This window comes from Hetaerina americana, unplaced genomic scaffold (genome assembly GCF_022747635.1).
Source record: "Hetaerina americana unplaced genomic scaffold, ioHetAmer1.1.p SCAF_85, whole genome shotgun sequence".
In the NCBI taxonomy this organism is placed as follows: domain Eukaryota; kingdom Metazoa; phylum Arthropoda; class Insecta; order Odonata; family Calopterygidae; genus Hetaerina; species Hetaerina americana.
In genome coordinates, this window is record NW_027287483.1 from 1,290,257 (window position 1) to 1,318,118 (window position 27,862).

General features: G+C 35.1%; 1 protein-coding gene and 1 long non-coding RNA gene across 2 annotated transcripts in view; one reads left to right on the top strand and one right to left on the bottom strand.

The window, feature by feature from the left end:
• Positions 1 to 282: 282 nt before the first annotated feature.
• LOC139698423 (uncharacterized) lies at positions 283 to 1,321 on the top strand. The gene is made up of 3 exons (XR_011702921.1): positions 283 to 368; positions 772 to 851; positions 930 to 1,321. It is a non-coding gene; the product is annotated as an uncharacterized lncRNA (long non-coding RNA).
• A 6,279-nt stretch (positions 1,322 to 7,600) lies between these two features.
• The window catches only part of LOC139698419 (serine/threonine-protein phosphatase 4 regulatory subunit 2-like), a 36,707-nt gene continuing 16,445 nt past the window's right edge, over positions 7,601 to 27,862 (bottom strand). The window contains exons 4-8 of the mRNA XM_071597320.1: positions 26,611 to 26,708; positions 17,165 to 17,373; positions 17,038 to 17,053; positions 16,834 to 16,889; positions 7,601 to 12,814 (exon numbers count right to left, since the gene is read on the bottom strand). Of these exons, the coding sequence (XP_071453421.1) occupies positions 12,026 to 12,814; positions 16,834 to 16,889; positions 17,038 to 17,053; positions 17,165 to 17,373; positions 26,611 to 26,708 (1,168 nt within the window). The 3' untranslated portion in view covers positions 7,601 to 12,025. The remainder of the gene's footprint in view (positions 12,815 to 16,833; positions 16,890 to 17,037; positions 17,054 to 17,164; positions 17,374 to 26,610; positions 26,709 to 27,862) is intronic.

The window sequence follows — 27,862 nt, forward strand, 5'->3', positions numbered from 1 at the left end:
CACTTAATATACTTATAAACTTAATGCTATTAAGTGGAAAATTGCCAGAGTTTTTGTCTCTGGTGCTATATTAGTAATAATAGATGTATTTCTGTAGTAGAGCAGGATTAGTTGTCATGCAAAATGATTTTCATAAAATACCGAGTTTGGCTTTTTGCAGTTTCTCCTGTTGAGATCCATGCCTACCACTGGCACAAATTCAGCGGCAAGTCTTTCTCTAAAAGGACACTCTTTCATCATAAAAGGTCAAGATTTTAATGCACCAGTAGTTATATATAAATACTCTGAAGAATATAATAATTTTTACTTCTATCAGAACCTCTATTGCCAAGGAAGCATCCTGGGAGTAGGAGTTTTTTATGCAGGAGGTAAGAGTTCTGAAGTGGTTAAAATGGAATTCTAAGTGAAACGCCTGTTGTATCAGGTTAACTCATCATTTTGGAAGTTATTTATGGTGTCAGGCACAGTTTTTGTATTTTTCAAGGTTTTAAAGCATGATATCCGCAAACCCCACATTCCCCTTCTGGCTCTCCATTTAGAACTATGTCGATTGTCATGTTGATTGAAGTTCAGCCATGCTAGTCATTAGTGGAAGATTTTCCCAGTTTTAATTTGCATTTATACTTATTTTTTTCTTTTCTTGAGATTTTGATTAAAAATGCAATGAATTAATTACTATGAGGTGAAAAACTGTGGTGTTATTTGTATAAAATAAATCTCTGATATCTCATTGTGACTGCAACCATTGGATTTATAATTTTTTCATCCTAGGTGGCGGCATGAAAGATGGATTTATAGCAGTAGCAGCCACTGATGAGAAGCTTCGTATTTATAAGTACAATCATGTTGAGGTATATTGTTGTTCTTATTTTCCTGTAGCCTGTAATTGTGCATATCATTGGAGGCTAATTTTATATTTTGCACTTCAGGGATTTAAAAAAGTTTGGGAACAACGGCAGAAGGGAATTCAAAATCTGAAGCCATTTACCAGTGTTCAAGGATTCATAGCCACCACAGGACTCTCAGGCATTAGTTCCTTGAGAATAGTGGTTCAAGGTTCTTGATTGTAATGATTTGTGAATCATGTTTTGAAGGGATAATTACCATTGTAAATGTGAATCATCATAATGCCATTTATGGCATTATGCAACATTACACTGTTTTCAGCAATGATGGACATGTTTATTATTCCTATTGATAAAATATTTTTACCGTAATAACTCGTAGTGAATTCTGGTACCAGATTTAAAATTTCTAAAATGATGTATTCGGTGCCTCTGAGCGTAAGCTTTAAGGTATCATCAAAGGTTGTTGAATATAATGTGATAAGAAATTATTTTACTAAATTTCATGCCTCTGCCTTTAAAATTTGCCATAATTTTATGCTTCAGCTTGAATTCAGTGGTAGGAATAATTGTTGTTGCCCTAGTGTTAGAGGTACATTCTAGTTTCCCAATTCAATCATTGCTTGATTGAAATTAGAATAAGCAAATGCCCCCCTATGTACAAAAACTGTTATCACTGTTGATCACATTTATGCATAGAGATTATACCCTTTTTCTATGTATTTGACATTGTAGGTAGTGTATTATTAATGCACACAGAAAATTGTCTTAATTTATTTTTCTAATGGAAGTTGAATTAACATTTTAACTAACTAAAATGTTGAAATACTCTCAATAGTAGGATGGGAACTTCTGTGAAGTGCTTTCAGCTATAACACTAGCATGCACAAAAGAAATGTTAACTTTGGATCAAGTTAAATAATCCAGTATATCTTTTGAGTTCTAGACAATTCTAAGATTAATGTAGCCAAGGTATTATACATTGCTGAAATCATTTGTATTTTCCTGGTTTAAACAATTCTGTACCTATTGTAAATAGGGGTAAACTTTCTTTTCTCTCTTGAATGCCTAAGAATTGGCTGGTCATGACAGCATTTTGGCCATAAAATAATTCCATGGTTAACATGAATTTTCTGCAAATACTTTAACACCAATGATGTATTGTCAGTGTGATGTATTATTTTTAAGATGGGAATCCATATATCAATTCCTTTTTTATCGTTCTAAATATAAGGATGCTAGCCAATATCCAAATTCTGTGAGTTTCTCTCATTTTGTTGGGCAATATGATTTGGTATATTGTGGGAAACAATTTCGCTAAAAATAAGAAAAATAAACTTTTTACTTGAAATAAATTCATTGTTTGTTTTAGGTTAGTGAATAATTGGCATTTATGTGGTAACATTATGCATTCTGGATAAATGTTGCTGTTAAATATAATTTCGCCCTTACCAAGGAAATGCCCATAGCTGCTCATCAGATGCAGGAGTAACAGCCAACTGACACACCTAACGTGGAAAAGTCATGACAATATTACTTTTCTTCTTGGCGTTTCCTTTGCTTAGACTGAGATTTTTAATGAAATTCAGCGATTTATTTTATAATAGTATACATACCTTCTAGAGAGGCATTGCCATATACCATAAAAATGTAGGCCTGCGTCCAATAATTACATTCTGTTCATAATATTAACCCTGCTGGGAAGGTTCATTATTAATATTACCCTGGCAGTGCAGCAATGTGTAAGAGACTCAGGCTTGGTTTGGATTGCCAAAAGCTATAGATCAAACTCTTCCCTTGATATCTAATATATTCCAAAAAATTCATGCACACAGTTTTGTTAGGTATGTCATAATTTATGAGCTTGTCTAATCTATTAGTTTGTGAATTATGTTCCTTGGGTCTCTCATAGGACTTCACTGCCAGAATACACTTATTTTTCCAATTTCATTTTATGCACATTCATATGATATTCAATTGTTTTACTACCACATGCATTGTTTACTTAATTTATGCTCCAAGATGTATTTTACTCTGTAGAGTACCTCCTAGCATATATTAGGAAAGATTTATGACAGCCATTGCAGAAGCTGATTTGATGTAACTTTATTTTTGCCAGCATAATTTACTTGTACAATATTTACTGTCCTAAATGAATTATGATATAATTTCGGCAATAAAAATGTGCAAATTAAAAGTGTGTTCAATGAGCAAGGTCTGTGGCCATATGTAGAACCATAGGCTCTTCTCCACAAGGCTTATCTTTGTATCTCTTGGGTTTGCTGTCTATGGCACATAGCCGAAGAAATCATTTGAATAAAAATTACACACTTACATGGGAAATTCCTTTATGTGATGATAGTTATTCCTAAATAGTATAACTTTGTTTTGTCTCTGACTGTGAATAGGTGTGTCCATTTCAAAATATAAAATAAATATATCATAAAGTGTTATTTCACCATGTTCTGAGGAAACATTGCCCTGAAAATAGATTTCTTCTCACTTTCTTCTGGGAAATTTCATGTTTGGAAACCTCTAATACACCTCTAGAAGATAGAATCAAATGGAATTAAGTGTGCACTATAAAATGTGTTCTCCCCATTTTCATAGATAACAGCCATCAAGTAGTCACCGGGAGGAAGAAATAGAATCTTCAATGATCAATTGGAATAAATAATTATGAATACATCAAGAAGGAAGCCCCTAATAGTAATGGAGGATATGGGAGGAGTAAAAAATATGGTTTAGCAATTATAAATGATTGTAAAGAAAGCAGTCAAGATCTTTAGAAGGGGTAGATAATAACCAAACCTGATTCAAACATCTTAAGTGTAGGCGCACAAGGAAGATGCTGGGACAAATGCATAGTTGCAAGCTATATAATAGTTTGAATTAGACTTAAAAACAGTATGAACTTGCACAGCTTCCTCAGAGCCAATGCAGACTGGCAATTATTCAATTGTCATGAAATTCAAATCAAAAGGATTCAAAGAAGTTGGAGAAATTCATTAAATCATTTAGGTTTGCTGATGATCAAGTTTTAGTAAGTCAGTCAGCCAAGGAGTTTAAATTATTTTTACTTAGCATATTACAATAGGGTGCTCATACTCATCAGAGTGTTGAGTATGGGTTGATGATTATTGTAAACAAAACAAAAGTAATGAGGTTTTCAAGAAGCAAGGATAATTAAAATGTTAGAATAGGTGGGAATAAATCAGGCAGGTGAAACAGTTCACCTATCTTGAAAGTGTTTCGGATCAACTTGGTCAGAATAAGTAGTATTGACATCAGAGATAGTATTATTAGACAAAGGAGCTTTCAGAAAGGAGGGAGTTGACAGGAATTTTGAATAAGGTTAAGAAAAGATAATGGAAGACTTTGATATGGATCGTATGATGCTGAAACAGGGTCAATGAAGCAAGATGATATGTGGGGGGGTTGGGACTCTTGAGATGTAGGCGTGGAAAAGGTAAAATGGAAAGAAAGGAGAACCAATAATGGTGGAGCAGCAGTGAGTGTTGACAGAAATCCAAAGGATAGCAGTGGATGCACAATATTTGGATTGGTGATGGAATTCTTAGGACTGCGAGAGAGAGAGGAGGACATTATGCAAGTCCATATGGGGTAGGAAAAGATAGACAAGCTAAATAATAATAATAATACTTTATTCATTTTGAAAAATGGTACAACCACATTAAATGTCTTTGATACAAATATTATTTAACATAAGTTCTTAAATGTGATGAATATTGCCACAAAAGAATTCATCCAATGAGTGAAGTGGGTGAGCAAGTAACCAGGTATATACCCTATTCTTGAAACTCTGGATACCGTCTGATTTCAACTGAGGAGGCAGATAGTTACACAGTCGTATGTTCATATTATGAAATGTGTCGTAAGTTGATGACAATCTACAATAAGTAGTATTTAGATTTCATTTACCACTTGCGGAGTAGTTATGGATATTAGATCTTAATTGGTAAGTTTCTAAATTAACTTTCACATGAATCAGAGCCTTAAAGATATATAAACTAAATACAGTCATGATGCCATAAAAAAATAATAAAATAAGGTTTGCAGCCAACACCTAATAAAAAAAGGTTTGCAGGAATCATGAGGTGATTTATTAGCAAGAGAGCAAATAGCTGTCTTTTGTAGTAGCTAAATTTGTTTAACATGTGGGGAATGACCCCATAACTCAACACCATAATTCAAATGACATTGATGGAGGGCATGGTAAAGTGTTAAACGATACTCATTTGAAATGAGAAAGTTGAGCTTTCTTAACATATAAACAGCTTTACTCAGTTTATTATAGGTCTGACTGATGTGAGCCTCCCAGCTATGTTTTGTATCAATATAAATTCCTAGTATTTTAGCAGTTTCAACATGTTATTTTTTATTTAAGACTGCACACAATATGCTGAGTTTGGTTAGTATTTAAATGTAAATGATTAACATCAAACCATTCCTTAGCCTGTGTTTGGGTAGCGCTTGGTCGTACCTTTGCATCTTCTAGATGTTGACATTTTTGCACTTAAGTAGTGTCATCAGATAATAAAACAGATTGAGGTTTCATATAATAGGGCAAATCACTATTCATAATGATGAAAAGTGTTGGGCCAAGCACAGAGACCTGTGGTATACCACATTTTACTTTAAAGAGCTGTAGATCGACAGCTATCAAGTTCAACCAATTGGTGGCGATCATCCAAATATGACTTCATTAGTTTGTGCAATTCCCATAATACCATAATATGCTAGCTTTGTTAGTAATATTGAATGATTAACACAGTCAAAAGCCTAACTAAGATCACATAGTACCACAGAGACTGACTCGATCTCTTCAAATGCATTAATGACATAATTAATTATGGACTCTACTGCCAAAATTGTAGATTTCCCAGATCGAAAGCTATATTGTGATTTGGAAAAGAGATTATTTGACTCTAAAAAATTACATATTTGATCTTTCATAATAGCTTCAAAAATGTTACCAAAAACGGGGACTATGGAAATGGGGCGGTAGTTAGCTAAATCATATTTATCACCTTTCTTATAGACAGGTACTGCTTTGGAATATTTTAGAGCTGTTGGAAAATCTCCTGTCTCAAAACATAAGTTGACTAACATAGCCAATGGTTCCACTATGAACACAATAATGCCCTTTACTAGGGAATTAGACGGACCATAAATATTCTTACTGTTGGATTTTTATAATTTTTTAACAGTCGATATAATATCAAATGGAGTGACAGAATTCCACTTAAAATTTAAATTATCTGGAGGAAGATTTTGCAGCATATTGCCAATATTGGCAACATCAACGTTTCAATGGGATGGGAATGACAGGAAGGAAATTTTTGGCATTGAAGATGGGTTTATTGTATTATTGGATACCAGTTTGTTTTTTGTTAGGCAAAGATATTGATTGTCGTTCAGGCTGTGTTCATCCAAAACCTACCTTAAATGGTAGACTACTAATATTAACATAAAAATATGAAGTTATTATTCAAGTGTCAGGTTGGTGAAGCTAAGAAATGTAGGTGTCTATAGTCTGTGGCCATCCAAAAACCTACCTTTACGAGTACATAGATACCAAATAATAACAATATGAAGGTGAAGAATCAGGGCTCTTGTACATCTGGTTTCCTGAAGAAATATATGCTAGATAAGCAAAAAGTGGTGGCAGATTACTGTGATGTTCAGAAAAAATTACATCATGCACCTCCTATGTTGAACTTATAAATCCACTTCATTTAGAGTAAGGCAACAAAACAGTCAATAGTTTTGTCTTGACTCTTTGGATTTAATTAGTCAGCATATAGTGATTTTCACAAGTGCCTAAGTTTGGTGCTAGATGGCATGTTTATGAAAATGTAAAGAAGTTATAAAAACTACAAGGAAATGTCTCAATTTCACTTTCATGATTTGCTATGCTACACAGAATATCAATTATAAAAAAGTTAGTTTTTCAATTAGAATATTATTATTCTAATCACCTAATTTCAGTTTTTCTATTTTTTACAATAAAGGTTTCTATGTAAAAAAATGGCTTTATATAAGATCATATGGCCACTATTTGGAGAAAACAAAAGTCTACAGCAGCAGTTATATACTATGTAGGGAACAGAACATATAAAGAAATCCCTTAGACTTCCCATACCTGATGTAAAATTATTTCCTATGAAATAAAGTTACAAAACTTGCTTAAAATAGCTCAGTACTGAATTAGATAGAAATCGGAGCTCATTTCCTGAGCTCCTGCATGACAGGTGAAAACACTGTTGCTAAAATGAGGAATTATTTCCTTATTAAACATTAATAGAGTTGATTAAAGATTAGCTAATGATTTCTCCTGACAATCTTATATGGTAAGATTAACTAAAAATAAAGTGCCAAACAGAATTTAATTAGACAAAATATTATAAGGTATTCCACAAATGTGCTTAGTCAAGTGAAATTTATTAACCAGTGCCACGTCAAGTACTTAATACCTTTAATTTTTCTCATTCCTGCCAAATAAGTAGGAGTTCACATTAGTCCATCATTATGTATTTAAAAAGTTATCGCAGGTGACAGTAATTAGTTAAGATATTATACATGGATGCCTTAAGTGGTCACTTTCTTTAGTATGTAGAAGCTATAATACGCGTATTTAGCACCGCCCTTGGGATTGATTTCACGATGTTTTAAAAATTAGGTAATATATATCACACAGCTCAAGAACAGGTGAAGATTTTTATTCTGCAAAGCTTACATGTAAAAATAAACTTTGGAAGGTACATGCTCTCATTCTCCTAGAAATCAATTCCAGGAAGAATTGAAATGTGACCTTCAAACACATACAGTCATACACTAGTTCGATTTCTACTTCCATAACTTATTGTTTGCCTATAATACAATAATGCTTATGTTAATTTTCATTATTTAAATATTATTTAGCCAGGAATTTGTACATTAAAAAAGTTGCATAGGGGACAACAACATTGTTGACTTTCAAGTTAAACATAGAATTTCTTTAATACAGCTGTTTTATTCACTCGGTACAAGAACATGAAAAGTAAAATAAACCCTTTGAAATTCAGCATTAAAAATATTCAACCTAAGTTTCCCAACTTATTATGGTATAATTCTTAACATCATCATCAATCACCAATTCCTTTACCTTATTGAAAGTTTAATGCACTTGAGATATTTTTCCTTAACTAAAACGTGGAACGACTAATTGAGTTTTTTTCATTCAACTCCTGTCCTCTACATTGTGGACATTGTTTCATTACACAAAATTCATTTTGCAAAATTTTGGGACATCTCTTCTCCCATGAAGTAAAATATTTCAGTATATATAAAATGTATTTATACAATAAACCCTTGCTAATCCGTACCATATGGTGTAGGGGGTTGTCTGTATTTGGCAAAATCCAGATTATCTGGGGTTTCGAAGCACATTAACAACATGAAATATTTCCCCTGCTAATATTGGGCAGGAGACAGTAGTCCAACGGTAGACTGCTAGGCTCCTGAACTAAGGGTCCAATTTCAATAGCTAGGGATGCCTCTAGCTTCAACTTAAACCAAGCTGTGTGATTTTCCTGGAACCAAATCTTCATGGGAACACACAGGTGGCACAGGGGAAGGAAGTCACTACCTTACTTTAATGGCGAATTTCATGTGCCATTGCACTCAGTACTAGGTGGGCTCTATCCATACCAATCAAACCAAACTCCAGTTCGATTACTGTGGTTTTCTATCCGACTAGTGATGGTGTCACATCAAAAACACTACTGAGGAAGGCAATGGGAAACCACATCAATTATTTATCCTATGATTTTTTGATGGACACAAATATGAGGTAGGTCCTTGCACCTACGGAACCCCACCCCCTAGGCCATGTGTCTTGCCGAGCAGTGGGAAAGGAGAGGCTTACAAGGCCATAATCTTACAAAATCTTAGCTAAGCAAACCCAAAGGTAGCAGAGAAGAATGCACAGAGGAGCATAAAACCAGTTGAAAAAAAGATTTAGAATGTTAGGACCATGTTGAGGACATAGAAATTAGAAAATATAAAGAGGAAGATGAAGTGAGGGAATAGAAATATTTTAGGGATCTGCCAGGTGAGATGAAAAGGCAGCAAATGATTGTTGGATGGATAAATAAAGTGTGATATAAAGCAGAGAGCCAGTTAAGGGGTAGCATAATATTAAACTATATGATAGGATGAAGCATAGTTAACATAGAACAAGCCAAGGACGGCATATCATTAGTAGAAGTAAAAGCTGAACCAACTAACAAGGCCATTATTCAGGTCTACATGCCAATACATAACCATGAGGAGGAAAAAATAGACATGGAATATGATCATTTAGAGGAATTGATTAGGGGTGTACGAAGAAACATTAATAGTTATGGGAGACTGATATATGGTGGTGGGCAAAGGAATATATGGGAGTGAGATAGAGAATTATGGTTTAGTAACAAAGAATGACCACAAGGAGAATGCAACAGAGTTCTGCAGGAAACAGGATTCAATCATAACAAAAAACTAGTTTACACACCACAGCAGACTTAGGTATACATAGAAAATGCCAGTCAATTCAGAGACATAATAGTACTGATAAGAAAAGGAGGTTATATTATTGTTAGGCAAAGATTTAGGCTCAGCATTATCAATTCTCACAGTTACCCAGGAGCGGATGTGGATTGGGATTACAATTTAGTACTAATGAAGTGTAACAGATTCAAGAGCATAAAACTGGGCTGACAGATGAGGAAATGGAAGGCAGAAGCACTTGACAGGATGAAAAGGAGAGAGCACCACGGGGCAGCAGAAAAAAAGTATTAGGAGTATCATGGAGATGGACAGTACAAGACAAATGGGATTATATCAGGAAAGGGATATCAAAAGGCTTAAACAAAATTAGAGGAACAGTTAATAGGAAAGGAGTTGTGGAGTGAGCATAAAACAACTTATGTTTGTGGATGATCAAACATTAATTAGCCTGTCAGCCAATGGGTTACAATCATTGCTGAGTACATTAGAAAATCAGTGAAATAGGCATGGGATGGGATCTATTCAAGCAAAACAAAAATCAAGATTTTTTGAGAAAGATGAAAGGCAAGTTAAATGCTAAAAATAGGAAGGAAAAAACTAGAATGAGTGGAACTGTTTAAGTGTCTTGGACCAAGGTGGTCATGGTAGTAGGGATATGAGAAGACAAATTGCATCATGCAAAGCTTTTACAAGGAGGAAAGAGTTGATGACATGGGTTAAGTGAGGAGATTAAGAAAAAACTGGTGAAAATGTTTCTAGTAGTAGAAATAGATAGAGGGGAGGTGACCGATATCTGAGATTATTTGCAGCATTAGGGGTGGATGGGAAAGAAGGAGAGAAACCCAGCATTGGCATTAGTGTTAAAGAAAGGCAATAAGGGGCCCACAGCTTTAACGGACAGTGTACTCACTTAAAGATCCACAAGTAGGGATCAGGATAACACTGAAAAAAATCAGCCATCTCTAGGAGTCGAACCCAGGCCCTCATGGTTGGAAGCCAGTACATTAGCCACCGCAAAATTCCAATCCCCAAAAAACTTTGTATAGAGAATGGTTTTGTATGGCTGGGAAACTTGTTTGTTAAAGAAGATAATGGACATAGATTGCAGTCTTTTGACATGTGGGTGTGGAGACTGATGGTAAAGGTAAAATGTACAAACTGAACACCAAACAAAGAAGTAAAAGGAGGGATTATTGCTGGGAGAAATTCAAAGAAGGGAAGAAAGATGGATGCAGGTTATTTTGATTGCTGATATAATGCTGAAGACTGTGAAAGGCAAGATAGCTAGGGGAACAAAAAGAATAGGGATTTTGAATGGATTAAGAGGGGAAAAAATGTACGCAGAATTGAAGAACAATACCTTGTAGTTGTTTAGGTAGAACAGTACCCTATTGTCAGTTTGGATAGTGTGTAAAGCAACACCGATCTCTCAATAGAAACCATAACCATTTTTTCTGGAAACTTCACAATGCTTTCTTCTTTAGTGATATTGTCAAAAGTTACTTTAGTTTCTCTACCATAAAATCTCATAATCACTTACCAACTAAGTATACGGAGATTCAAAAAATCACATGGTAAGGATTAGCCATCTATTTCAAATACTTGCTTCACATCCGCATAAGCATCAGCTGGATTTATGATTGAAATAATATTATTTTCAAGCATATTCGTAGAAAATTGCTGCTTAAATTCATATTAATGCCAGTGTATAGTACAGCAGTGTTGCTTCTTGTGACCCCTTAATAACCCACCCATACGTGGCCTGAATGTCCAACTTAAGCAGGAGCCCGGATTAGCTATGTCTGGATCAATGGGGGTTTAAAGCACTTTTCAAATGTTTTAAGGTGTACAATGGGCATGAAGAATTTTATCAGGTCACAAAACCAAGTTACAACTTTTTTTACTGTCCTCTTTTACAGATGCCATCAAGAAAAACTGCTGCTAAAAATGTTTTAGAGCCACCAGATTTGGAATAATTCATGCCTCAACAGCATTGTAATTGATTTTTCTAAAAATAAATGATGACAGGATTTTATTAAGGTATAAAAAAACTTCATCAGAATTTCAAGTAAGGTTTGCTTTTAGGATTCAAAACTGGAGTTCTTGGATATTCTCCATTGCGCAACATGTATTAACTCCCAATAAGACAACTTAATGAAATATTCTTAAAAGTTCAAAATATTTTAATTTAAAATTTCTGCACTTTTTACAACATGGGAAAGCACAGCCATTTCAAAATGTTTTTACTGGACAAAACTGAGACACATGAAACTAATATGATGGCTAAATAGAATGAGGACCTCCAATTTATTGATGAAAAAATGTGGTTATCCATTCAAATCCATATGGCTAACTTACAAATCTAATGACAACAAAACTATTTATTTATCAGCTGTGATAACTAAAACAGAAAAAATTTATATAAGTCACTCAACATATCTAATTATATGTATGCTCAACCATTACAAGGAAAACAAGCATAGAAAATTGATTTTTACACATACATTCATACATAGAAATTTTTTAAAAATGTTGACAATAATGCACTTTATAACTAAAAAAAATCAAAATATACCAATGAACTGTTGATCCATGCCGGTGCTGGATCCAATGTTCACTACACACAGTTATGAGTCACCAGTCTCCTTTTCTGTACTCTGCTCCTCCTTATAGCATTCAGGCTCACCTTCACTGACAGCCATAGCAGGAGATGTCCTCCCAACTGACAACTCTTCCTCTACTTCACTGCCGTCCACTGGAGATTTTACAGACATTGGTTCAACATGCTCCACATTTACCACATCATTGCTTTCAACAGAAACACATGTCTCCTCAGAAGCACTTTCATTTTTGTTTGTACCCAAATAAATGAATTCATCCTTACTCTTTTCAGTTCCTTCTAAACTACACAATCCATTTCCATTAACGTTTTCAGAAAATTCTGATTCCCCAGGAGATGAAATAACTAAAACTTTAGAGGAGTTAGGTAAACCAACACTATCACTCTCCGCCTTCAGTGGAACATCACCAGAACCCCCTATATCCATAACATCAACATTTTGGCAGTCCAGTTTTTCACTGCTCTCAATTGGATTGACTGGGGGAGTACCCTTGGGAGGTGAATCAATTGGGCAGAGATTATCATCTACATCTTTGTCTGTTTGGTTGACTTTCTCAGCAGAGGTCAAATCTTCATCCAAGGGTACACTTCCACTGGTATCTGTGGCCACCACCTCAGTCACAGTGTCACAATTATCAACATCTGAAATTACAGGGCCAACAACAGTCTCATGAACTCCAGAAGAATTATCTATCATTGTTTGACCCAGAGGATAATCTCTACTTGAGTCTTCACTGATCTCCGCTGTTGGGCAATCCACTTCAGACACAATCTCCACAATGGCCAATGTATCAGACTAATTTGGTAGGAAAAGAGGAGTGAAAAAATACCATGTTTATTCATTTAATCAACATTGAATAACAACATCCACATAAGTACTCACTAAAATACCTTTTAAATGAAAAGTAAGTATTGAAATAAAGTTCTACTAGAACCTGACTCATGCAAAAGATGGATTTTTTGAAACACTGAAATGTACACAGATTTATTACATTCATAGTTTCCTAAATTTTGTTGACTTTTCGGGGTTTTTTAAACGAAAATTTCAACTTTTCCTTCCCAATTTTCAGTAAGGTCAACTAATCCAAGAGGAAAATATTGCAGTCCAATACTTAACTGTTACAAGAACTAGTACCACAACAGTATATCCTTCAGTAGATAACTGTGTTATATAAATGCCTAATAACATGCATGAATATCAACTGCTTAATGATTAGGAAGCCACTTTGAAGTTATGAAACTATTCCATGCATTATATATTGGTTCAAGGTATTTAATGCCCGAGTCTCTTAATTAACAGGTTTTACAGAACAAATGTTAACTAATCACATCATATTTTAATGTTTCCCAAATCATGCATTCAGAGGCATATATGCTGTTGTTTATATAAGAATTTTTACCATAATAAATTGCTGAATCCTCAAAAATATTTTTCTTCAGGGGAAGGATCTGTATAATTTTTTTTTAATCAGGAGAGTATATTTTTAATTCAAAATGCATGAGAAAAGAAGGAATTATAAGTCAAAAGTGTAAAACAATTGATTTAAAACCTCCATTACTCTATGGAAATAAAATGAAATATACAAACTAATTAAATAGATGAAAGATCATTTAAAAAAGCAGAAATTTTCCACAGATAAAAGATTAATAAGCATAAAAGAAGAGAGAAGAATGTACGCAAATTAAAGAACAAAGAAAGGGTAAGTAAGACCAGGAGGCAGCCCCTTCCTCAGGGGAATAATGAGTTAACTGTTGGCGTAGTGCTCTATTATGCATGTAGGGAGGGAAGTCAGGGTTAGGAGAGTAGAATTGTGTGGGGCGGGTAGGAGGGGATCGTCTCTGCAAACAATGTTGCCTATGCTCCCCAGACATTGACCAAAATCCTTAAACCCTCACTTCCCTTCCATGCAGACTACAACGGTAGACTAATATTCATTCTTCAACTGCTAGGCCACTGTACACATATAGCATGTATGTATAAATACACATATACATGAATATGTGCAACCCACTATTAGAAGTATGCCAGGAATATTATTAATTGAAACAAGAAAGAGTCAAAGAGAGATGGAAATAAATGGATGGCGATAGATGACAGGATGCATATGGTAAAGAGAATAGGCCAGTAAATTTATACATAAATAGAGATGTAAATAGATAAACTCAAGCAGATTTGATTGTGAGAAGGAAAAAATTTGGTCAAAATATTTCATTAGTTGTTTTATTTCCCATTCCAAAAAGGGAAAGGCAGCTGTTTGTAAAGATGACCAAACAATAAATTTGATTTCTCAAGTAGCAAAAGTGTCATTTAGGATCATCACTAAAATGATGGAGACAAGGGCAAATAATTACTGGGGAATGATCACTTTCAAAAGAGGGATGAGAAAGGTATACGTGACGCAGAGCAATAAGGGATAACTATAAATCAGATAAACAGATCAATATAAAGGAACATGTAATATCAGGAAATTTTTGCCTGTTTTGTAAACTTTGAGAAGGCATTTGACAGAGAAATTGTGTAGAACTAATGAATGTATTAGAAAAGATATGAGTAGATTGAAGGGATAGGCAACTTATCCTTAACCCATACATTTGTCAAACTACTCATATGAATGTGGTGGATGAAGTTAAAGTGAGCAGTATAAGGAAGAGGAGAACTACAGGGATGCCCAGGAAAACCTATGATTTTGAACTAATACGTACAAGGAAATGGTAAAAATGGCATATGAGAGGAACTGGAGATAATGGACATGTTGGACAAATTAAAGGGAGGTAAAAGGGATGTGGAATTGAAGAACAGCTCTCGTAGTGTGGGGTGTCAGATTGTGTCATGTTAGAAGAAGCTAAGAACTGTAGCATTTCTATTAAAAACCTAGGTTGAAGAGTAGGTGACAAAAAATAATAACACATATACACACATGTAATTTTTTTAAATGAAAGTTATTAGTGCAAGCACAGAAGTGAGAAGGATCAAAACCTTTCTGTGTTTTCATCCATCATCATGGCTGTAGCCATAACATATTCATTAGCACAAATGGTGCTACCCATAATTTCCAAGAATTTTCTCATAAAAAGCAGAAAACTCACCTTAAACCCTAATTTCCACTACCACCTCCAATGTAGTCACCTCCAACACATATGCTATCATCCCAGTAATATTTCCATTATTGGAAGAACTCCTGGATGTACGAAGGTGTTTAGGGTGCTGAAGATCAGCGGCGATTCCACTTGGTTCTCTTCGATGTAGTCAAAACGTCACTTTTTTAACCAATTTTTATTTTTGGGAAGAGGTAGGAGTTGCATGGGATTATGTCAGGAGAGTAGGGAGGGTGGGGGCTACTGGTATGTTGTTTTTTGCCAGCAATTCCTTACTATAAAACCAGGCGTACCTAAGCTAGTTGTCATGGTGAAGCAACCAATCTTTGATCTTCCACAAATTGGGCTGTTTTCACTGGATACCTCAGTCTCTTCAAAACTTCATAGTACAACTTTCCATTGACAGTGTGGCAAGGTGAAAGAAACTCCATACGTAAAAACCCATCGAATGCCAAAAAAAGTTATCAGCATTGACTTGATGTTGCTATGAACTTAGGGCACTTTTTCCGGCCTTGGAGAAGATGGTGTCTTCCACTGGGGTGATTGCTGCTTCATTTCACAGTCATAACCATTGGCCCACAATTAATCACCCGTAATTACTCTGGAAAGGAAGCCTGCATCATCTTGAACTCTTTCTTGCAGCTCAGGATACACCTAAATCCGATCTCATTGGTTCCAGTTAAAAAGATGGGGACATTTGCCTCCTCATTTTCAGCTGAATGGCTAGAATTTACTGGTATGTTTCGTAGGACAGTCCAAGTCTTTCACAAACATAGATGATTGTCAGCCTAATGTCTCCTGAATCAATTCAAGCACTTTTGTGATTGTTTCAGGTGTCGTCCATGTTGACCTGAATGTTGGCCATCCTCCACATACTCCTAGACTTCCTTGAAATGCTTGAAACAATCAGATGTTCTGGCTTCACTCAAATTTCATGTTCCATAGGACAGTCCAAGTCTTTCACAAACATCATGGATTTCCTACCTTCCTTCTTCACAAATCACTTCATGCACTTCTGTGATGGTTTCCAGTGCTGTCCATGTAGATGGTCAACCTCAATTTTTGTTACCCCACACACTTCTACCCTTCCCTGAAATGCTAGAACCACCCAACTGTTCTTCCTTCGCTCAAATACCATGTTCTTTGGGACAGTCCAAGGCTTTCACAAATATTGTGAATTGTCAGTCTTCTATCTTGTGAATCACTTCACCCACTTTTGTGATTGTTTCCGGTGTTTCCATGTTGACGGTTGACCTGAATGTTTGTCATCTCTAACACACTTATTGCCTTCCTTGTAATGCTTGAATCACACAAATGTTCTCGCTTCACTCGAGGCATGCTCACCAAAAGCCTCTTTCAGCATGTGGTGGGTTTCAGCTTCAGTTTTCTTGAGCTTGAAACATATTTTGATGCAAATCCACTGATGCTTGGCATCAACCATTTGGATATCGCAGAAGAACAAGAACACATTGCAATACAGACAGCAATAACACACAAAAAGGGGCACCAATGGTGATGAAACTTGGTCTAAAAGCAGCTGAATGTGCACCAAGAGTCACTTAGTGCACTACTTTTGGTTTAGATGGAATATTCAAACTTTTGGAAATTTTGGGTAGCACCTCTTATATGATTGCATTAGTATTTGCATTAGTGAGTATCTCATGGATAGATATTTATAGCATTATATCATTGCAAATTTAAAAGAAAATGATACCCTACCTCTGCCAAAGAAAATGCAAGTCGATGGAATTCCTGGTGATCCAACAACCCCTGATCTGGAAATAGAAAAATAACAGTATGTAGACAAGATTAAACACTACTTCAATAAGTATTTCAATTATGGCCACAAACAAAAATGCATAATTAGAGATATAAGTGCTTAGCACAAAAAGTATACTAATCCCACAGCACCAGTCAGCTTACTTGCATTGATTCTTGTCTGAAATATAAAGAAAAGAAGGCATGAACAATATTCATTTCCTGATAACTGTGCAATGGTATTTCAAGTACACCTGGAATAGGGGTAAATTAAGTATGAATCTTTTCTGACCTGAGAGTTGGCAGCTCCCTCGCCAGGTCCTATATGGCCAGGACCATTCTCTTCCCCTTCTTCCTCTGCCTCCTCCTTCTTCCCCACATCTCCCCCACCATTGTCACCCCTTATATCTTCATCAACTCTCTTACACCTGCTATTCTTATGAATTTCACTGCTTCCATCTTCACTGATTGAAGCAGCAGCAACCTCATGTTCCATGAGTCCTAAAGGAAGAGATAATCCTATAGAGCAAATATAATGTTCTCATTACCTAATTACTTAATTTTCAGTTAGGTCTGGAGTATATTGTTTTGATATCATTATTTGAATAATGCTGCGATTGTGTAATGGTATTATATGCCATTAAAAACTCAAGGTGATTCTCATACAACATTGGATCACAGGGTTCACTCACTACAATGAAGTTTCTAGACAGATGAACTTAAATGGGCAGGCATCCTCAAATAAAATAAGCCATTTAATTTTCAGTTCTTAGGTTATAGAAGCATTGAGCAGAACCGATCATCTATCTTGATGTTTGTTGTGGTGTTACAACAGAGGGATATGCTTTAGAATTCTAGGAATTCCATATTTTAATGATCTTAAAAGAAAAGATATGGAGGTTGTAATCAGTAAGGCAGTGGCAGAGGAAATGGTATATTCAAGATATGTTTTGGAATGTCCAAAAGAACTCTCATATCCTACAAATCTCATGGATTTCATCTTGCTTACAATACATTTCTTACACCTACAGTTCAAAACTTTATAAAATTTTTTTAGCAGAAATGATCATGAATTTCTGGGATTCTACGATGAATTAAGGTTTCTGTAGTAGCTATTTTTTTAGTATCACAGTAACATTTTCTTAGCATAAATTGTTAAAAATGCTTTGATCCTTTTCGGTATGATTATAGAATTTTTCATAAATTATAACCCAAAAAAATCACAGTTATCTTATGCTGTGTGAGCAATCTAATGGGCTGAGAAATACTGCATATGAAAATATTTCAATAGCAGATGATGCGTACTAATCACAAACAATTATTTGACAATGGTTAGATATAATTTATTTTTATCATAAGATGAAACGCTATATCCTTCATATTATCGGTTCATTATATTTTTGGAGAATGTATTGCATTTCATTGGTTTATGTGGTATATTTGAAAAATGACACCTAAATTGTGACAGAGAATTTCTTTAACCATAAAGAATATCATTCCCTTGATGTGCAGATATCAATTTTTTTAATTACTTATTTTTGTATATTGTAGGAAGTGAGTTAAAACCTTCATTAATGTGCATACTTTTAAGATTTATGGCGACAATGTGAAGATTATGAGCATCCGAGCTGGTTAAATCTGCCAACTTCTTCAGCATAACGCATAAATTTTCCAAATTGCACCAACAAAAACTCCTTTAAAAAAATTTATATGAGCTTCAATATAATTAAATAGGGCTAATACCTACTTTTTTAACTTTTCATTTTTTCTAAGGAACAGCAATAACACAATAGCTTACTGAAACTCAGCAAACATTGGTTTAGTCATTTTCATCAATAAGGCATTTGAAATGAGAATATCCATTTACAGTAAAAAAAGCACTGCACTTTGGCCTAATGTGCCATGAAGAATGAAAGTGAGTAAACTAAGTTTCCCTTGATACTTTTTTGAGAAATTCCTTATTAATAACTAATTTCTATAACTCACAGTGACATGAATCATTAAATTTTATACATGTAAAATAAATACTTCAATTTAATTACCATATTTCTAAGCTGATACGATGCACAGACACATAATATGCACCTTTTTTTCAGCTAAGAATTTATGAAAAATACTTGGATCAAACAAAAAAGGCCAAAGTATTTTGAAGTTAACACTTAAAATGAAGAAAATTGAAGTTACATTAAAAAAATAGCAGATACACATATAACGATGTTTATCCATGGTGGAATCACAGAAATTCATCATCACTGCTACAAAATCATTTCCACAGTTATTTTCCTAGGGCTGTTACTTTCCTCTAACACATAATCATCTTCACTTCCATTGCAGCACAGAACAACAATTTTGCAACACCAGGGAGGAAAACTCATTTGAAGGAGTGTGTTGTCAGGATGCCTGACATCATCAACCGGACTCTGGAGCTCATTTTTGAGGATCCAGATTAATCGTTTCAAAAATTTTCATTGGCTATTCCTGTGAGTGAAAAGACTGCGTTGAATCGTCAAATAGGACCTCCACTTAAAGTCTTAAACCATTAAAATAAGGCTTTCCAAAGCTCCAAGGGCAAAGCAAGTTGAATATTGCAGCCTGCTTTTGTGTTCCTTGAAATATAATGCTGCTGGATGAATCAGATTTTTTTTGACCAATACATATTTACTGTGGATGCTAAAACCTATTGTAAAAATGACTGCTGGCTCGCCCACAACCCTGAAGATTTCCCCGTTGTTTCAGGGAACAAAGTTTCCAGCTACCGTTTACGTGCTAGGAGATCTGTCCAGTGGGAGTGCTGTCATGTCATTGCATTTCTTCAACAAAGGTGAAAATATCCACGAAGATGTTCATTTACGTATTCTGACAAGTTTAGTTATGTCGTGGATGGAAACTGACCATCTGGAAGATCGTACGTTTTCCAGCAGGATGGTGAACCAGCCCACACAAGTCATTTGGTGGAAAATTGAACATCGCACAACATTGATATGTTTTGGTCCAAAGAAACTGACCTCCCAAAAGCCCTGATTTAAATCTGTTGGACTAATATGTGTGGAACATGGTTGAAAGGGTCACTAAAAAGTCCAGACATCCAAATATTTACATATCCATGTTTGGAGGCTCGAACCGCAAACTAAAGATAAGGAGATTAAAGATTATCTGCAACAAAAATTGAATTCTCCCGTGATTGTTGAGACTTTAAACGCCCGGGGTCCATATGCCTCATTTAAAATTACCGTTGATTTTCCTATGTTAAGCCATGTCCTTGACTTAAGTCTGTGGCCAGAAAATGCAGAAATTGATAGGTTTAGATTCAACAAAAACCATACGAAAAGTAAACTAAATGGTCCTGCAGCTGGTGTACCTTCTAATCAAAGTGCATCGCTCTGACTAGAGCAGCCCCTAAAAGTATTAACCTTAAATATTCAATGCATTAGAAACAAAATAGATTGCTTAGAGTTATTGATAAATCAGAATAATGCTGATGTGGTTTGTATCACCGAACATTGGCTCAGGCCAGCTGAACTAGTTACTGTGAATATTGATGGTTTTTACATTGCCGCAATGTTCTGTAGGCAGAACTTCAAATGCGGTGGAGTCCTTATTTTTGTTCGAAATGGTTTATGTTCCAATGAATGTAAAATATCGGATGATTTGTGTGTGGAGAAGGACTTTGAATGCTGTGTGGTTGACCTCCTCATCGAAAAGCAGCACATTTACGTAATGAGTCTATATAGATCACCAATAGGTAATCAACAGTTATTTTTAACTAATCTAGCTAAAGTTGTAGAGAAATCCTTTTGTGCAACCAAATTCCTGATAATATGTGGAGATTTTAATATCGATCTAAGTCAAAATGATAATGAGAAGGGCAAACTAGTGGATTTATTCTCATCATTTGATCTAAAGCAAACCATTTTCCTACCTACCAGAGAATCGATGAATAGTGCAACTATAATTGATAACATATTCACAAACTTGACTTTCACTTGTGGTACTGTGATAGAATCCCATCTCTCTGATCACAAGGCCTTAATAACATCAGTTAATGTACCAGTTGTTTCAAAAGCTCTAAACAACAGTGTTATTCGCCCTAAAAAAAGATTCTTCACAGAAGAGGCAATGGAAGAATTCTGTAATATTTTACAAAAAACAGATTGGGAATTAGTGTATGGCACAAATTCTGTTAATGAAAAGTTTAACATTTTCCTCAACATCTTCATCTCCACTTTCAATGGTTGCTTTCCTTTAAAACCAACCAAATCAAGAAAGCCACATTACAAATCCTGGGTAACCCCAGAAATTTCTTGTATCTCAAGGGAATTAAAGTCCCTTTGGTCAAGATATAGAGAGACTAATGATATCAAGGTAAAACAACGGATGACTCCGTTAAAAGTTACTGTTGCGGCATCTCCCGCAGTTTCTTTGGAATTTAAAACAACAGTATTCAGTTTATAAGAAGTACTATTCCAAATTAATAATTGATACAAAAAGAAATTTCAATGTAAACTACATCTATTCTTCTGAAAACAAAACCAAAGCAGCATGGGAAATCATCAATAATAACTCTGTTAAATCACAGAGAAAATTTTCTATTGACTCTGTCTTCTGTGAAAAAGAACTGGTTTCTGAACCCAATGATATTGCCAACCATTTCAATCACCATTTTCTTAACTTCCTTGAAAAGTCATTGCCTCTAAATCTTGCTCCCCAACTATATAGAGGACAAAACTCCGTCATCTCAATTTCAAGTAATATTTATTTTCGCCCAACATGTGAACAAGAAGTGAAACTAATCATAAAAAAAATTAGCAAAAAAGACTCAGCTGGATGGGATGAGGTTCCCTGCTCACTCCTTAAGGGGAAATGTAGCAATTATCTTTTAGCTCCCATTACTCACTTAGTAAATGCTTCTCTATCATCAGGTGTATTTCCTGACAAACTGAAATTCTCAGTAGTCATTCCGCTATACAAAAGTGGGAATCAGGAGGTAATGGACAATTACCGCCCGATAACAAAAGTTTCTGTGTTCTCAAAAATACTTGAATCTGTCATTGCAAACAGAATAATGGAATTCCTAATAAAAAACAGTATTTTATCAAAGTCCCAATTTGGCTTTATTAAAGGACTTTCTGCTGAGCTCGCTTTATACAAGTTTATTGACTCTGTTCTTGATGGCATAGATAATAACGCCAAGACACTTTGTATATTTTATGATCTTAGAAAGGCTTTTGACTCTGTTGACCATGTAATTCTTCTGCATAAACTCCATTGCTATGGACTAAGAGGTATTGCAACCAAATTAATAAGGTCCTTCTTGACAAAGAGAATGCAATGTGTAACTATTTCCAGTGCAAATATGAAAAAATGGTCATCCTCCTACCAGGAGATTATTAGAGGGGTTCCCCAAGGATCCATTCTGGGGCCACTGCTATTTCTGTTATACATTAATGATCTGCCAAACTCATTAAATGGTGAGGTATTCATGTATGCAGACGATACCAATCATCTGTTAAAGCAGGCAGGAAATGTGGTTCTACCAGCTCAGGAAGCTGTCACAAACATGGAGAGTTGGTGTTCTAATAATAAGGTTCTAATAAATAAGAGTAAATCATCCTATATGCTGTTTCATACGCCACAGAAGAAAATTGACTGTAGTCCATACATTAAGTTTACAGACAACAGTCTAGGACGTACAACAGGTATTAAATTCCTTGGTTTGTTCTTAAATGAATGTCTTAGTTGGGATAGTCACATTGATAATCTTGCATCTCAAATTGCCTCTGGTTGTTATTTAATCAGAAGGATGAAAAAACTTACGAATACTGACACAGCCATAAGTCTATATTATGCACATGTCTATAGCAGATTGAAATATGGCATAGTGGCATGGGGAAATTCCCCTCCATCTGAAAGAATTTTTAAACTCCAAAAGTGGGCAATAAGAACAATTTGTAATGCTAGTCAAAAAGAGAGCTGTAGAGGCCTATTTAAAAAGCTGAGGATTATGCCTCTATCCTGCATTTATATGTATGAATCCATATTATTTGTAAAAACTTTTGAAGGTAAATTTAACTTAAAAACAAATAAAAATGTGCATAACTATGATACCAGAAAAAAATCCAATTATGTAACAAGTTCTCATAAACTTTCTATGTTCAGCAATGGGCCTACGTATATGGGTTGTAAATTATTTAACAATTTGCCAATAGAAATAAAAAATGAGCAAAAACTGGTGTATTTTAAAATTAAATTAAAAAAATATTTACTTGACAATTGTTTTTACAATGTAAAAGAATTCTTGTTTAAATGACTGTTAATATTGCTGTATGATGTTTAAATCTTGTAATATATACTACTATTTTAATGTATATTTGACAAGGCCTATATATGTACTAACATATCAACAGGACCAATAAATTTATTATTATTATTGCATCATCGAGAGCCATTATTGAAACAACATTCGCCAATATGGACCATGGCACGTTAAAACAGGCCGGTGAATGCTTCAGATTGAAAATAGAGGCCTTCATTCAAGCAAGTGGGGGATACATTGAATAAATTTGTTCTTTATGACCATATAAACAATTTAGTACAACAAATTTTCTTAACATTTATTTAGCAATGAAAAATATTTGGAAAAACTGTTCAATTTGTCCAGATTTTTTTGCCATACCCTGTAGTACTTGTCACGAGCTTCCATTGAGTAAATGCAATAATGTAAGCCCATGTCTTGCAGCAAGGGACATTACTGCTATCCAATTTCATTTCCCCCATTAGTTGAAAGAAAACATTTTGTCAACATGCGCCATAATGCATATGGGCATTAACTTCACTTTTCTATTAACTTCCTGTGGTGCCGGAAATGGGATCAGTCGTAAGTGATTCTGCTCACTGATGCTGACTACGGACACTCATATGAAATAATCCGTAGGTCAACTTGTGTATTCGGTGGCAAAAGCACTTATTCTTGGATCATCCAATGCAGGATGCAATACAGATATGATGCTCATGTCTGAAATTCTTACTTTTCAGATTGTCACTTTGTACACTGCAAAGCAAGTCATCATCATAATAACTGGGCTCCTGCCAGATCATAGGCTCTGCAAATCAGAAAAAATTTTCTTCCCCCTGTACCATTTTCAGAGTTCTAACTTTGTATAAAAAGGTTCAGAAACAATTTTTTTCTAATTTGACTCTACCTCACAGCATGCTTGCACTGCACAGGCTTGGTGGTGGGAATTCTGACCTTCAACACGCACCAGACGCCAATTATCTGCTAGCATTCGTTCAGGCGCGATCATGTTTTTATGATCATGTTTGGACTTCTGCCGAGTGATTTGTCTCAAGTGCAAACTACAGTGAACAAATGAACAGCATTATGCCATCAAATTTTGTGCTGGACTGGAGAAATTAGTTGAGGAGACATTGGGCATGATTCGGCAAGTGTTCACGGATGAAAGCATGTCAAAAACTGCAGCTTTTGAGAGGCACAAGCTCTTCAAAGATTGGCGATAGTGTGTGGATGATGAGCCCTGTGCTGGAAGGCCGTCAAAGTCAAGAACCGACGATAACATGCAATGGGTGCATGAAGTGCTGAATTCAGACAGCCGATTAAGTTTGCAAAATGATTGTATCAGTATCAACTGGTCCCGAAGGTCTTGATAGACAACCAAAAGCAGAGTCGAGTGCCTACTTGCAAAGACCTTCTGCAATGGCATTGCAACAATCCTTGACCCCTTTACAGTCCTGACTTGGCACCAGCAGACTATTTCCTATTTCCAAAAGTGAAATTCTCCCTCAAAGGACATCATAATGGGACCCTAAGTACCATCAAAGAAGCTTGTACGGGTACCCTTAAGGACCTTCTAGAATCAACTAACCAGGGAACTTTCGTATCGTGGAAAAGACACTTCATGGATGTACTTTGAAGAATTGTGAGGCATTGTACCAATATCTGAAATAAATCTATTTTTCTGAAATTTTCCTGATATTTTTTATACAAACCATGTACACATGTATACAGCACAATTTTTTTGCTGTCTCAAACTTAAACTTGGTCATCATTTTTAAACTGAGGTGCACATGGTGTTAAATTTTTAACACAACCAGTTATGTCCCGTGACTGCTTTGTCCCTACATTTTCCAAGGATGCTTCAATACCGATTTGGTTGATAAAGAGACTCGTGTGTCAATTTAACTACTCTTTTTTCACAAGAATACAAAATCACAAAAAATTGCATGTAAAACCAAAGAAAATGACATTTTCGGATAGAAATATTTACCACTTCATTACCCATGATTACTCAAATTCAACTGAAATGAGGGACTAAATATATAAGGGTATGAGGTATAAAAGAAAAGAGGAACGCCAATGAATACCCCCTGCTTTAGCAGCTTTCCTTGTATGTCAAATTACATGAGTGATAGTGACTGCAGCAGAAGAACATTAATGAAAAAACTTGTTTTTGATATAAAATGCAAAGCCATGCACACTATTCATTGGAACATTCCATTCAATATATTTAATTTAAAAAATAAATTGTGTTGCCATAAATCAAATACAAATGGTGGGTTTACCTACACAACACACCCCTTCCAAGGTCAGTTCTCTACAAAATTTGTCATTCCTCTAATCTCATGTAACTGCAAAAATATATATGATATAATAATAAATAACTAAGTATTTTCTGATTCTAAAAATTTGTTAGTGACAGGATGAGAGAGAATCACAAACTGGAAAATGGACACCTAAAATTAAATTAGAAACATCAGTATTGTTCTGGTGAAATATTTTCAGTGCTTTTACTAACTTTTGTTTGGGTAATTTGTTGCCTCAAGCATAACTTTTAGAATTTACTCAACAAATTGAAATGAAAGAAGTAACTTTGCAATTCCATACAAACCTTTTCAATACAACATTGGTTTTGATGTTGGTCGTCATCACTAGATGATGATGTCCAACGTTGAAACCAAGGTTGTGTTTTAGTTAAGTTTGGGTGGAATCACAGAGTTATTCTTTCATTTCAATATTGTGTTGAAGTGATTTGAATACTTTCTTGAGAAACCAAAACTGATAGGTATAAAATTTAAATGATTTCAAATGATGATACATTGAGATTAAAGTAGAAATCAGCTGGAACCACTCATAAAATATAACTGCAATTTGTTTTGATAGGTGATGATAGAGCTTATCTCGTACTACTCTCTTTTAAATGTGATATTTACATGTTATGGTGAAGGGGAGCCTAGCAGTTCAGTATTTTCTGCTGTCTGTGGTTCCCGAGGACAGCTTAATGCTCAGAATATCACTCCACATGAGTACAAGTCTGTATATTGCCCAGTGTCATAATGCACATTTGAAGCCAAAAACCAGAAATTTTACCCAATGAGCTAACATACCTACCAAACACTTGGATAAAGTATAATTTTATGCAAAAGCAAGGGTCTGATATATTATCATTGCATAATACTAAACTTCCTAAACTGAACAAGTTGACTATTAGCTTTTATAGGTAACATGAGAATTATAGACCATCAGAATATATTTTGAGGAAAATCATGCATCAAAATAATCCAATTCTATTTTGAGTAATCCTCATTTTTCTTGGTCATCAATATTTTATAATTGATAAGCACAAAGTTGTCATATATGTTAACTCATTTAGCAACATAGGTTTTGGATGGTGCCTTGATAAATGTGAATGAAACGGTAAGAAACCTTAGAAGTAAACAACTTACCAGCAACCCTCTGGCGATAATCATCATACACTGAGGTAGAAGACACTTGAAATCCTTCCTCCATAGAATCCACACTCCCATTTAGGTGAACATGTTTTCTGCAATTGAGGAAATGACATGAGTATTAGCACCTGAAAACAAAAGTGACAAAACAGAAATGATGGCTTATTTAAAGAAAAAGAAGAAGTCTCATTCCACCTTAGGAAAATGATACTGCTTCAATTTTTTTCAAATTAATTAAGAAATTAAACTTAAAATTCACAAATTAATTAAATCTTTAACTAAAAGGTTCTCACTTCAAATCGCATTTCAAATAATTAGGTTATATACATAAATCATTATAGCCTCTTCCCTGATTGTTAATTGTTAAAACACATGAAGAAATAATTCTACCAATGAAAATAAGTTAACTTCTAGTTCATAGAAGTAGTAGCTTTAGGGGAGGTGACCGACAGCTGAGGTCATTTGCATTCTAATTAATTAAAAGTCAAACTGCACAATAATGAATATCTTACTGCAAGGAAGCCACTTGAATCTATAAAATAATTAGGTTAAAAGGAATACAACGATTTATCACAATCAGACCTTTATCCAAAAGGGTGCTGGTACGGGACCAAGTTAACCAAGCAAAAGTGATTCACTACTCAACAATTACAAGAATTTTGTGTGAACCTGATTTGGAAATGGAATTCTTTACTTAGACAATAGTAGTAGTTTTAGGGGGAGTTGACCGACAGCTAAGGTCATTTGCACCACTAGGGATGGATGGGAAAGGAAGGGCGCCTACTCTTAACGAAAGGTGCCATGGGGTCCAGCAGTTAATGTCCCATCCGATGGATGATGTACTCACTCAAAGTGCTCTCCACAAAACACCTCAAGTAGGGATTTGGATACCACTGTAAAAGATCTCTCGCCCCTAGGAATTGAACCTGGACCCTTTTGGGCAGGAAGCCAGTACGTTAACCACCACACCATTCCAATCCCTTCCACTTAACCAAAATGTACTACTTAATAACCATATAGCTGGTTATTGTGCCATAGTTTTAGGACAGCTAGCATTCAAACCCACACAGGGCTATTTTAAAGAGTTATCCAGTGAAACTGGCAGCACGATGCAACACCACAAATGCATGCAAATGTTAGGACATGCACACGAGAAATGCATAAATTAATTGAAATAAAATCCCAAAGTGACTATAAGCCCCAAAAACATTATGTACTCCTTGGCAATTCAAACATCCACAACAGTGCA